Genomic DNA, 13,735 nt, shown 5'->3' with positions numbered 1-13,735 from the left:
GGCAGAGTTTTTCCCCATCCTAGTAAGCCTGAGGGTACTGCAGGAGACCAGGGCGTATCTCAGTGCTTATCTCAACTGCATAAGACATACATTCCCAGAGCGGCCATTTATAGACCTCCCCCCAGGAATGCATTCCTTCCCCAGGGTATTAATATGAATATTCCTTGCTAGGAAAAGAATTTAGTGATATATTTCCTACTTGCACGTCTGTTTATAGGCTCTCTGCAAGAAGAAAAATATGGCTTTTTTTGCCTGATGCCGCAGGCAGTCAGACCTTTTGGTTGTCTTCCCTTGTTCCCTAAAAATCGCTGTTATTCTGTTCTTTTTCAAGGTGCACTGATTTCATATTGTTCAAACACACATTTTACAATCAATTTGTACAGTTAACACAATTTTCACAGTGGTCCTGAGGTGACATACATCCTCAGCTTACAAAGATAACAGGATTAAGAGATTAAAGACAGGCTTAAGAAATTATAAAAGTAGTGTTTGGGAACTGATAAATGTCCATATTAAAATGAAATCTTCACAATTTATGTTCCTCTCCCACGGCTCCAGCTGGTCCCTCCGTTCGGGGTCCCTGACTTCCAGCAACAGGGGGCTAAAAAGCTAGGTCAATCCAATGAAAGGAAGAGAAGGAGGAAGAAGGGAAAGAGGAAGGAAAGTAAGTTAAAATGGTAGAGAACATCCAAACTTGTCAGTAATCATGATAACTAAAAACAGATTAAACTGAGTTATTAAAATACAGAGACTCTCCGATTTCTTACTCCAGCCTTTTCTGTTTAGAAAATATGTGTGAAATATAATTACGTGGGAAGTTTGAAACAAAGGGATCAAAAGAAAGGTGGACAGCACACCTGACAAGTTCTAAAGAGAGCAAGAAAAAGAGGTAGAGAGAAAGAAAAACAATGTGAAGATCAGATATTTTTAAGGCAAAAAATTATTAGGAATAAAAATGGTGTTACTCAGTGCGAGAAGGAAAAAATGGGTAAAATTGGTAAAGATATGAATAGTCAAATCACCAAAGAAGACCCCCAAATGATGAGTAAACATTTGAAAAAAATACTGAACCTACTGGTGATGATGGAAATGGAAATAAAAGCAACCATGTACTGTCCATTCAACCTCCCATCAAATAGAAAAAAAATGAAATTGGATAATGGCAAGCATTGGTGGGGATGTGAAGTAAGGGCACGCTCATGCTCTACTGGTTGGAATGAAAGCAGGTGACATGTGCAAATCTATGACTCAGAAGTTCTGTTTTCATTCTGTATCCTATAGAAATGACAAGGATATTCCTTGGGCATCATTTGTGATAGCAATAAAGAGCAAACAACCCAAGTGTCCATCAGTAGTGGAATGGATAAGTAAATTGCTATACATTCAAACAAATGAAGCTCGAAGCAGTTAAAATGAATTAGTTACCTGTATCAAAATAGATACATCTCAGAGTTACTGTTCAATAAAAATAAGTTGCAGAAGGATGTGCATATCTAATTTCAAATTTACATAAAGCAGTACTGTATGCTGTTTTTGTAGATACATACATGTGTAGTGAAATAGACACATCTGAGAGGAAATGATAATCACCCAGACTGGGTAGTTCTCTTCTTGAAAGAGGAAGAGATGGATGGGATCGGGGAAGAAGGCAGAGTGGGCCTTAACTCTGCCGTTTTTAATTTTTAAAAATCCGGTGCACATATTGCAAAAATAGTAGCATTTGTTTACACTGTTAATTCTGGATGGTAGATTTGGAAGCTCATGCTATTAGCATGTGTGTGTTTAAAATATTTCCTTAATTTAAAATGGCTTCTATCTTACTGGGGGAGAGGAAAGACATACAATAATGCAGAGAACATGTGCTGTGTTTCATTATGGGTTCCTTATAATTGGCATTCAGAGTTGAGTTGCAAGAGATTTCTGCCAATTGAGGGGAGCCCCAGAATCCATCCTGGAAAAGAGATCCCCACATTGCTTTCCTGCAGATGCTGCCTGCTTTCAGTCATCCTTTAATGGATCCACTATCCAGACCTCGTTTTCTGTTTCTTTGGCCTTTGGCAAGTCCTTTCCCATTTTTCACCAATAGTGTCTCTTTCACTTTTTACGGTCTGGTCACCATGAACCAATAGTTATCCAGGGCCTTACAAAAGGTTTATCACTTTGAAGGAAAACATCTAAAAAAATAGTGATGGCTTGCTTACTTCTCAAGCAAAGAGAAAATAATGACTTCTGTTTTTAGATAACATGGATTTTTATGGAAGCATTTGGATAGTGGTGTGAGGGTATTGTTTGGTTGTGTGTGTGGAAGTATTTGTATATGTTGTGCCAAACTCCCTTGTCATTTTTTCTCTTTATCAGAAAAATTCCATTTGACGTTCTCACCTTTTAAAGTATTTTTTAATTTCCCTTTTAAAACATGTTGCTGTAAATAGTTAATAACATGCTCCATGACCTCTGTAAGGAAGGCCCATGGAGAAATAAGATTGGTCATCCCCATCCTATGTTCGTAGCATCTAGCCCAGTCCTTTCCTATAAGTGCTGGATATCTGTGGCTGAGAAGGAACAATAGTCAGATCACAGCAGCTTCTCTGCTTTGTGGATGGTCTCACTGTAACACACTAAAATCCTCATCAGTCAGTATTACTCTTGACATAAAATGAAATCATGGCATACTTTGAAAGGGTTGGTTTCAGTGCTCCTGACACATTCTCACAGGGTACAAGTAAACGGCCCAGCAGTATTGGTCTAGAAGCAATTTACCAATCACTATGAAAAGCATCTAACTTGTCTTTAAAATACACATCTGCTCCATGTTGAAGCCAAAAGGAGAATTCTGACTCAGATCTCTTATTAAGCTGCCTCAGGCTGCCAGTCTGGGTTTGATAATGAATCTTGCATTCTCAGACATTTTCTTCTTTTCCTTTGCAGAGAGAAGATGCATCAGTCTGCCATGTATGAACTATGCCAGGGGATGCACCAAATCAGCCTTCAGTTCGTTCGACTGCAGCTCACCTTTGAAGAATACACCATCATGAAAGTTTTGCTGCTACTAAGCACAAGTAAATTGATGCCCATTCTGGCACTGTTTCTATATTACCAGATCATCTTCCCCATAGGGCAGTAGGCTATTTATTGTATTCAGGTAGTTGGTACCAAAACAAAAAGAAACCAAACAGAAACATTGAAGAAATGGGAGGAAGGCTTTGACCTTTGATGAACTAAGTTACTTGCAAAGTATGAAGCTTTGGGCATGTGAAAGAGCATACCCCAACATTCCTTCATCCATCCAGCCACTCAGTGTTTATAAAGTGTCTGTTATGTGTATGGTAGGATTGGGCAATTCAGGAAACACAAGGGTTAATGAAGCACAGTCTTTATCCTCATGGAGTTTATACTCTAAGAAAAGTTCAAAGATTTTTTTTTTTTTTTTTTGAGATGAAGTCTTGCTCTGTTGCCCAGGCCAGAGTGCAGTGGCATGATCTTGGCTCACTGCAACCTCCACCTCCCAGGTTCAAGCGATTCTCCTGCCTCGGCCTCCCGAGTAGCTGGGATTACAGGCATGCACCACCATACCCAGCTAATTTTTGTATTTTTAGTAGAGATGGGCTTTCACCATGTTGGCCAGGCTGGTCTCGAACTCCGGTGATCCACCAGCCTCAGTGTCCCAAAGTGCTGAGATTATAGGCGTGAGCCACCACGCCTGGCCAAAGATATCTTTAATACATATGGAAAGTAATTATTTACTATGATGGAGGTAAGGAATGTAATGGTGGTTCAAAGAAGGGAAGAGCACATTCAGTTCTGGGGATCTGGGAGGGACATGTGATGCAGCTGGATCTTGGAGGGTTTTGCAAGGGTCGTAGGTTGGATAGAAGGTGTGAGATGGCATTGCCATGAGCATCAGTAATGAGTGTGGACCTGTGGGGAAGTCTATATAGGCAGTAACAACACTTAGCGGGGAGGGGTTGTTTTGCCTTCCAATCCTTTATTTTATTTATGTATTCATTTATTTTTTAAAGGTGCATCAAGTTATGTTGGATGGAGGAGTTGTGGGTAATAAGATTGGGGTGTGGATTAGACCAAAATATTCAATGTCCATTGAAGAAATCTGAACTTCATTAGGTGGGCAGAAGAGGGCAATGCTGAAGGCTTTTGAGCAGTGGGATGACAGGATCAAAGCTGTATTGTATGGCTTTATAAGGGTCTCTCTGGCGGAATAGATTCAAGAGGAGAGAGACAGGATGGGAGAGAGGCAGAGACAGAGAACTTAGCCCAGCTGGAAGCACAGAGACCTGCTGGGAGCCTGTGGAAATAATGGGGGGCATTACCATGACTGGTAGTATGATAGACAGGAGCAAGTGGAGTCCAGAAACATTGTAGAGTTGGCCTTGGCAGCTGCCTAGGGAGGGAAATAAAAGTGCTGTGGGTCAGAGTGACACAGGTTTTGAGCGCAGAGAAATGACTAGCCACAGTAGTGATGCCATTAGTAGGAATATGTTAACATCAGGACTTGGAGCAGATTGTGTGGCGTGTAAAATGAGTTCTGTTTTGGATAGGTTAATTTTTTGATACCAACTCTGAGTCTTGATAGAAACAGCCAAAAGATGGGGAGAACTGGGGACTGGGACTGTGAAGACAGGTATGAGCATGGAGATATAAATTTGAAATTATCCTTATAGAAAATAGTAGTATAATTCCAATGGTGAGTGGGGTTACTATCATCCAGAGAGAGCCAGTGGAGCTGTGTTACAGGAGGGTGGCAGAAGCTGCAGGGACAGAGACAGAACTGTCAGAGAGGTGGAGAAACTGGGAGAGTGTATGGTATTGGAAGCCACGAGGTGAGAGTTTTCAAAAGGCATGTGACTAACAGCATGGCCTCCACAGAGAAAGTTGATAACCCCGACAGAAGGCCACTGGAGTTGACCATTAGGCATCGGGCAGGTGCCAGCATGCCAGGGACTTGCAAATTGATGAGAAGCTGTTTTGGGCTTCTGGAACCAAGTATGGGAGGAGAGAAGTTAGTGGCATAAAGTGCCAGAGGAGACAAGAGAGGACAGGATTAGCTTTGGCAAGGATGTCTGGCAGTTTAACTCTTGACAACAGCACAGGCATTTTCCAACAGAGGGGAAAGAATTTGAGGAAGCTCCCATCAGATGAGGGCGAGACCCAGAAAGATGACAGGAGACAATGTGGAGAGGAAAACTCTGAGCCGTATGAAATGGCCACTGAGGAAACTGAAAAATGTTCCAGATGTTAAGAGCCTGCAAGGATGCCGTGGCAGGTGGTATGGACTTCAGAGGAGAGAGTGCCTAGTGACAACCTGGAGTATCCAGTCTGTGCCCAGCCCTTACCATGGGCCCCTGAAACAGAGGTGTGGGAGAAGGGGCAGTGATCAGTAAAGTCATTTGGAGAAAAGGGCCAAGACTAGCCAAGGGGCTCAGGATTTCTGAATGCGTATGAAGAGCTGTTGTTTCCAGCAGAGAGGACTGGGTCTACGGAAAGTAAGCTGGAATCAGGTAGTGATCAAAGCAGGAAGAGGGGACACAGTGGTGACATGGGTAACATCCTCCTTTACCTGTGTTTGGCACCTTGCAATTTGCAAAGTGTTTTTCCATATATTATCTAATTTAATGCTTAAAATTACCCTGGGAGATTGATAGCCCTATTCTAAAGTTGACAAAACGGAGGCACATAAGTGTGATATGTTGAGTATCCTCTGTGAGCTAGGACTAAAACCGATGGCTTGGAACTTTACCTCCAGCGTCATTCCTGCTCCCCTAAGAGCAGTCACCAAGAGGCTGAAAGGCAGGCGATGGCAGGTGGCACACAATGGCAGCAGCGAGGGCAGAGTGTCCAAAAGGCAGAATCGCAGACTCCATAGCAGAGGGGGCAAACCGGCAGTCCTGGTAGGGAGGTGGGGCCAGCAGTTCACAGCTGTGTTTTATTTGGCCAGCACAGGTTTTTGGGGTTGCTTTTGGCCTTTTGTTTTATTTTCATTGAATTCAATTGCCCGGGGCAGGGCATGTTCTCTCTAGTTTGCCACAGGCCCCACCATTCCTCACTAATTACACCCAGCCCCATCTCCCGCTGCTCTTGTGTTTACAACCCCTCACCTGCAGGGTCGTCCTCCTGCTCCACTCTTCACCAAGGTTTCTGTTGTTCCTGATTTATTCTTTCTGGAGTATAACTTTGGAACTATAATGTTTAAATTCACTGAAAATGATTTTACTCCTCTACCAAGCTAGGTTATTAACCATTACTGGTTAGAAAAATATGTTTAAAATTATGACAAATGGATGATAGAATGTAAGTGAAACATTTTTTTAAGTGCTTGTGATACTAATTCTTCATGAATGTTGACTACTCAATCTAAATTGATGTCTTATCCTTTTACATCTCTTTACATATTCACTCAGCTCGTAATAGATTCTGATACCATTTTGAAGCTACTTGAATTAATTTATTAGCCCCCAAGTAGCTCGGTACTTTGAATTCTGATTTTTTTCAATGCAGAAAAAGCAAAATAAAAAGGTAGGAAAAAACATAGGTAAAGCATTTTATGAACCATAAAAACTGCAGGCGTTAGTAAGCTTGTTTTGCTAATCTATGATAGAACACATGAAAATTTTTCATCTCAGGAATGTCAGATGCACACCTGATATCCAGTGTATCAAAGTTTTTCGGGACTGACATCAGAGGCTCTCATGTTCTTGAGGAAAGCAGACAGACTTCTACCCCAGTTGTCTCTTTGCTCTTCTCCAGATTTTGGATGATTTCCAAAAGCTCTGCTGCATTTAATAAGTAAATTCAGAAACTCTGGGCAGAACTCCAAAATTTGAGGTTTTGCTTAAGTTCTCTTTATTTGTGGGTTTGTTTCAACTTCTAAAAAATCTGGCTGGGAAACTGGTACAATATATTTCAGTTACAGCAATAATATATAAGTAATACTGTTTGACAAGTTGTTGTAATTTTTAGAATTTTTGATCTACCACTATCAGAAATATAAATTTGGTTAATCTTAGATGTACCAAATGGTACTGAAATATAATAGTGAAACTTATTTATTCTACCACTAGTTAACTTTTCATGTATAGGGTGATGTCCATATAAGTATCTATACTGAAAAACTAAACATTTACTTTGTACAGTTTTATAACTTAAATGCTAATCTGTGGGTGGGAAATGTAAGATATTTGAAAACTTTTCCTATCTTTTAGAAGGTTTTAAGTTAACATTAAAATTTTGGTAGAAATTGGATTTTACTATTAACATCCTGGTTATTACTGTTCTTTTTGTTTTTTTACTTTTAAAATAAAGTTTTCAGGAGAAAAAATACTATTTGTTATATAATGGATAGCATTTAACATTTAATATGAATGTCAAATATTTTAAACCACAACTAATACTGTGGCAGCCTCAGGAATTTGTGCAGTTGCTACTCGGGATTTATTTTTCCCCTCACAAAAATAGACTCAAATAAATGACAAATCAAAAGTCTCAACAATTAAACTCAAGAAGATTATTAACATAATAGTAGAAGCTAATTTGCAAGATAATCCATATCTTTTTGTAGGATAACAGGGTTTATTTGGAAACAGCAGTATGCCTGGCTTCCAGGGTTGCACACAACACTCAGCACCATCTCCAAGTGCTGATGACCAAAGTAAATAATTATTTACACCAGTTATGGGAAATTAGCAAATAAATAGGTAATTAAGAAGTGAAAGTAAGAGCAGTTTCAAAATCAGAATGTTAATATCCCAAGGTGAATTTTCATTAGGTCTTTATCACCTAGAAATAAAATTCTAGTTGATTTTCTTATTCAGTGTTAAGGCATAAACATAACTATTGGCTATAGTAGAACAAAAATGCTTAAACTCTGTCCTAAACCTGGACTTCATTTCTTAATAAAGTACTTTCACAAATGTCCTGGGACCTGCTTCTCAGCGGGTCACGGAAGCACTTGATAAGCTTACAAGTCCTGAATTTCAAAGTATTCCTTTTAAGTGAATTTTTTTAAAACATACGAAAGCTAGCCACCACATAAAAGGAAAGAAGAAAATATTGTCCTTAGTTTTCTACCTTATCAAAGATACAGATGAACATGGTTCATTCTCTTTGAAAGTTTTAAATTTTGCCTTGCTTGCAGAGCCACTGTTGTTGTTCCCCCCTCACACGCATAAACCAGTGTACGTGAATCCTAACTTGCCAATACCTCAGAGATAGGAAAATATATTTTGATGTACAGATGCTTTATGGGGTTGTGCTGGAAGGTCACGTGCCTTAGTGGTCATGAGATCCTGGTGCAAAGTGGATAGAAAGTGCTTCTTTGTATGCAGCGTCCTCCCCTTCGTAGATGGCCAGTTCCCCCGAATGTCTTTAATATCTGAACTTGAGAATGAGGATGTTGATTTCTAATTCTAGCCCCAACCTAGATTGTCTATGGCTCTTCAGTTATCCTGGAAAATCAAAATATATTTTACTATCTTGAAGTATTGGCAAGTTAGGATTCATAAACACTTGGATGACCAGCCACAAGGCAATGTGGCATTGTGGTTAAGAGGCAGGCTTTGGAAACAGACAGACCTAAGTTGAATACCACCCCTTCTCTGCCTTTTTTTATTGTGTCCATGGGCAAGTGATTCAGCCTCCAGTGTTCAGTTTCCTCATCTGTAAAATGAGAATGATATAACAGTTATGTCATAATATTGGTGTCAGGGTTAAGTGAACTAGTCTGTGCAAAGTGTGTGATAAGACACATCTGATAAATAGTTGTTCTTTGTGTATGTATGTGTACAAGTATTTGCCAGTAGACAGCTGCCATATTTATTCATAAATGCAATTAATTGAGATTTAGTATCTAACCTCAAAATCAGTATATGACTTTACCTGCCAAGATGCTAAAGTTGTTTTCCATCCTGGAAATTTACATGTCTGTTTTCCTTAACACAGTTCCAAAGGATGGCCTCAAAAGCCAGGCTGCATTTGAAGAAATGAGGACAAATTACATCAAAGAACTGAGGAAGATGGTAACTAAGTGTCCCAACAATTCTGGGCAGAGCTGGCAGAGGTTCTACCAACTGACCAAGCTGCTGGACTCCATGCATGACGTGAGTAGAGCCCCTCCTTGGTTCCTAAGTGAAGGATCAGCAACCACATACACACTGCTGACCAAAGGAAACAGAGACTGAGAGTTTTCAGGGTGTCATGCTAGACCTCTGTTGACTCCATTAAGAATATCACCATGTCCAAGGGGCTGAAGAAGAGACCCAGAGCCAGGGAATGAGACATAGGGTTTATTGGGTACTTACATACAGGATGGGCCAAGAGTAGTGCCAGAAAACCACTCCCATTTATAAAAAGCATTCAGGTTATATAGCATTTTTGCCTAGCAACCTCCATGTAACCCATGACAAAGGGCCTCGATCCCCTGGACGACCTGCATTCCAAAGAATGGGCCAGGGATTCGGATGTCCTCTATAGATTAGGAGTGAATCTCCAGGTTGGCCACTCTGAGATTCCTTAGCTTAGAACTCTGAACACATATTCTTCTTAAACCATAGGGTTATTCTCAGGGTATGCTTGAGTTATTGCTGTCAGGTGCATCTGCCATACACAGGGCTTTGGGAAGAATCAGAGTAAATCATCTGGTAGAAAGCAGCAAGAGTTAAAAACTGATTAAGGAATTTTTTTTTCAAATAACCTTTGGAACAAACCTCATTTGCAGCAGAGAGTATGCCCTGGACCAGGGAAGGCCCTCAGATTTGCTACAGGTGTCAGATTGAGTTTCACATTTTTGCTTGCAATTTAGGAAATGTTTGGTTAATAAAAATGTTTGCTTTAACATTGCATAAATAGTGTCCATCTTCTACAACTGTTAATCTAATAACCCAATCTTTCAAAAACATTATTAGTGGTTCAGGGCCAGCCTGGATCATCTCAATCTTTGCCAACTTTTGAATCTTATATTCATTATTCTTCATAGGAGTCACCTTTCTTGTCTTGTGTCAATACAGAAAGGAGATTCTAAGCTTGTTTCTAATTCAATCAATTATAGATATAGCCGAGGTGGTTTTAGCAGTTTCTACAAAATATTGATTTGGATAACTTGCTTTGTATGTCATTTAAAATATGCTTCTTGTTTTATTTTGCAAGCAGCTTCTCCAATTCTGGCTCAAACGATGTTGTACGCAGTCATGCTAATTTAGTTCTTCACATTTGTGAAGTTTCCGTACTTTCTTTTGGAGAATTTATTGCCCAAGTTCATCCTGTAAGATCTGAGTAGTAAACTCTTAAAAATATTTTTCTATTAAGGAAAATGTTGACAGGCTTGATGACCAGTATTATAATGGTATTATTATGGAAATAATGGTCCATCTTTTAGAAATTCCATTATGCCAGCGGAATGTTATCTCTCTGTGGTAACTAATGGCATAAGGTTAATTGATAAAAGAATGTCACTTTCCAGTGTTTTACACTGAGACCCTGTGCATATCATTTACCTCTGCTTTATCTGAACTTTTCATATGACAGAAGTCAAATTCCCACAAGGCGAACTCAGTGATAAATAGTTTTGCTAATTGTCAGTGGCTTAAAGAGTGTGACTTAGTGGAAAATCTTAGAAATAGGAGATGATGGCAAGCAAGGCTTTGGGGAACACAGCAAATTATGCTCTTCATGACTCACACAAAAGGAAATGCAGGGAACTGGAGCAAAGTCTTCCCACTCCTTTTATGTTGAAACCACAGATCATCTACATGAGAACACATAGCAGATTTACTTTCGTCTGTTAATTTCGTTGAAAGGCCCTCTGAGTAGAGAATAGAATGGAGGTTTTGTGGTTCTTTCTTAAATTCTCTTATTTGTACAGTTAGGCACAAGTGGAATATCAAAATTCATGTGATTATAGATGAAACATTCTGAAACAATTTCCATGTAATGAGGCTTACAACAGAAGTTAAACTTGGTTTTTCAAAAGCCCTTTGGAATTGACTTTTCTTAAGCAGCATAGCACAATGGAAACACTAAGGCCTCACCTAGTGGTCCATGGGTCAAAACCTCCTTTGCTAGTTTTTTTTTTTTCCCCCACCAGCACAGTGCTTGGCATAGATAGGAACTCAATGAATAGTTTTTTGAACGGCTGTATCATAAATGCTGATTTTATGCAAAGTTTCGCAAAGTAAATTAGTGTCTGTGGGGGTTTCTTAATTGAGGTATAACTGATATAGAATAAACTGAACAAATTTAAAGTCCACAATTTTGTAAGTTTTGACTTCTATGCACACCTGTGAAATTATCACCACAATCAAGATAGCGAATATATCTATCACCCCAAAAGTTTTCTCCAGCCTTCCTTCAATCTTTCCACCTACACTCCTTCTCCTCAATTACTTTCTATATCGCTCTGTTAATCGAGATTAGTTTGCATTTTCTGGTGTTACATATAAATGTAACAATGCAGTATGTAGTCTTTTTTGGTCTGGCTTCCTTCACTTAGCATAGTAACATTGAGATTCACTCATTCCATTTCATATATAAATAATTTGTCGTGTTTTTCTTATGCAAAGTAGTTTCCCGTTGTATGGATTTTCCCCCAATTAATTTGCGCAGTCACCTATTGATGGTTGTTTGGGTTGTTACCAGCTTGGAGGCTATTAAAATAAAGCCATGCTGAACCTTTATGTACAAGTCTTTGTACAGACATATACTTTCTCCTTTCTTGGATGAATGCCTTGTAGTGGAATACCTGGGTAATATGGCAGGTATATTTTCATATTTTAAGAAACTGCCAAACGGTTTTCCAAAATGGTTGAACAATTTACTGTTCCCACAAGAAGCATATGAGGTTCAGATTGCTCCATACCCTTGCCAACTCTTGGCGTGGTTAGTCGGTTTACTTTCAGCCATTCTAATAGCTGCATAGTGGTATCTTACTGTGGTTTTCACTTGCGAAAAGATTGATGATGGTGAACATCTTTTCATATGCTCATTTATCTTTATATCTTCTTTGGTGAAGTGTCTGTTCAACTCTTTGGCTCATTTTTCATAATTGGATAATTTGTTTTCTGATTGCTGAGTTTTGAGAGTTCTTTATATTTTCTGGATACAAATCCAGATATATGACTGTAAGTATTTTCTCCCAGCGTGGCTGATCTTTTCATTCTCTTAGCAATGTCTTTTGAAGAGCAGGAGTTTGTAATTTTAACGAAGTCCAGTTGATGATTGTTTTCTGTATGGGTGGTGCTTTCAGGGCTGTATCTGAGAAGCCCTAGTGTAAGCCAGTGTCATGGAACTTTTCTCTATGTTTCCTTCTAGCATTACTATCCTTCACTGATAGCCTGTGTCTTGGAAATCATTTTTTCATGGTCTTTATTTTGAGTACTTTTGGTTGTTTCAAATGGAAGGGTAGTTTCAGTTCATCTCACTCCACCTTGGCTGGAAGAAGAATACCACTTCTTTAGAATCATTAGAATCATTTTAATTCTAAAAGCTTTATTTTGAAATATCAAAAATGTTTGATCTTAAAGGGGGCCTGACAGAAGCATCTTGAATACTCTATTTATATTCCTATTCCAAACAGAACATTGAAAAATGCGTTGTAAGTCTAGAGGGACCTTTCTAACATTCACACTTACTCAGACTTGAGACTGCCTACAGCTTTTTCATTAGAGTAAATTAGTGAATCAACAGTTGTGGAATTTTCTTCAAGGGAACAAAGAACTACACAATACTCAGAGCCTAGTTCTGATCGCCTTGTGGAAAAAAGAGCATTTGTTTCTAAGGGCCACACACATAAGAACCTTTGACTGTAGATCAAAGTTCTGCTTAAACCATGTGTGTAGTATGCCAGCTCTCAGGACACATCCACGCCGCTCTCGGGACACACGTGGATTTCTTCCACATGGTACACATATGTGCTGGAAGAATGGTCCCAAGGTGGGTGAAAGGAACATTCTCTGAAAGAACAGGTTGATAGTTGAGTGTTTGAATCAGTTAACAACTTTAATGAATCATAAGCCCTCTGAATGTCAATCTTTCCCCAAAATATATTTCAAACAAAGCAGCTGTGGTAAGGACACTAGGAGTAGATGTATTTTTGCATTGTAAATGTTTAGGTGTCATATGTAAAGCATATAGAATCCTTACTCTACTAGAAAGAATTGACAATAATAATTTTTTAGCTCTTACTAAGGATAGCAATTTCCTATGAGGGAAAGAAGCTTATTTCTAATGAATTTATTGCTAACTTCTATTCATTCTTAGAGAGATCAAGGACTGTTTATGTTATGGTCATTGTGTAGAACAGTAAGTAACAAAGATGATATTAATAGTACCTCGATGCAAAAATTGCCCTTTTCCTATTAAACATATGTTGTAATTTTATGTCAGTATACACACTTAGTAAAAATGCGCCTCCTGCCTAGCAGTATAGACAGTGCTGCAGAGGATAACAAGAAATAAGATACCAACCTGACCCCTGATAAATAGTGTGCATAGTGTGCCAGCCCTCAGGACACATGCACACAACTTTCGGGACATACGTGGATTTCTTCCACATGGTATGCATATGTGTTGGTAGAATGGTAAATAAGCTTAGTTTACAGAGGCGACTGGAGCATAATGCAAGGTAGAAAGTAATCAGGTGTTCACACCAGTTCCCTGGATGGTGGGACCCTTGAGAGCATGTATGTTTATATACTGATCTGTTGGTGAGCCCTTGCCACATTCCCAGGAC

The 13,735-nt window shown here is 39.2% G+C and overlaps 1 protein-coding gene across 5 annotated transcripts in view; it reads left to right on the top strand.

Annotated features, from left to right (window-relative positions):
- Nucleotides 1-13,735, top strand: part of NR3C2 (nuclear receptor subfamily 3 group C member 2) — a 366,173-nt gene that overhangs the window by 321,775 nt on the left and 30,663 nt on the right. For all 5 annotated transcript variants that reach the window (XM_063809057.1, XM_009448401.4, XM_054683874.2 and 2 more), the window contains exons 7-8: nucleotides 2,929-3,059; nucleotides 8,953-9,110. In XM_063809057.1, coding sequence (XP_063665127.1) covers nucleotides 2,929-3,059; nucleotides 8,953-9,110 — 289 coding nt within the window. The remainder of the gene's footprint in view (nucleotides 1-2,928; nucleotides 3,060-8,952; nucleotides 9,111-13,735) is intronic.

Source organism: Pan troglodytes, chromosome 3, assembly GCF_028858775.2.
Source record: "Pan troglodytes isolate AG18354 chromosome 3, NHGRI_mPanTro3-v2.0_pri, whole genome shotgun sequence".
Lineage (NCBI taxonomy): Eukaryota > Metazoa > Chordata > Mammalia > Primates > Hominidae > Pan > Pan troglodytes.
This window is presented reverse-complemented; position numbering and strand designations above follow the sequence as displayed.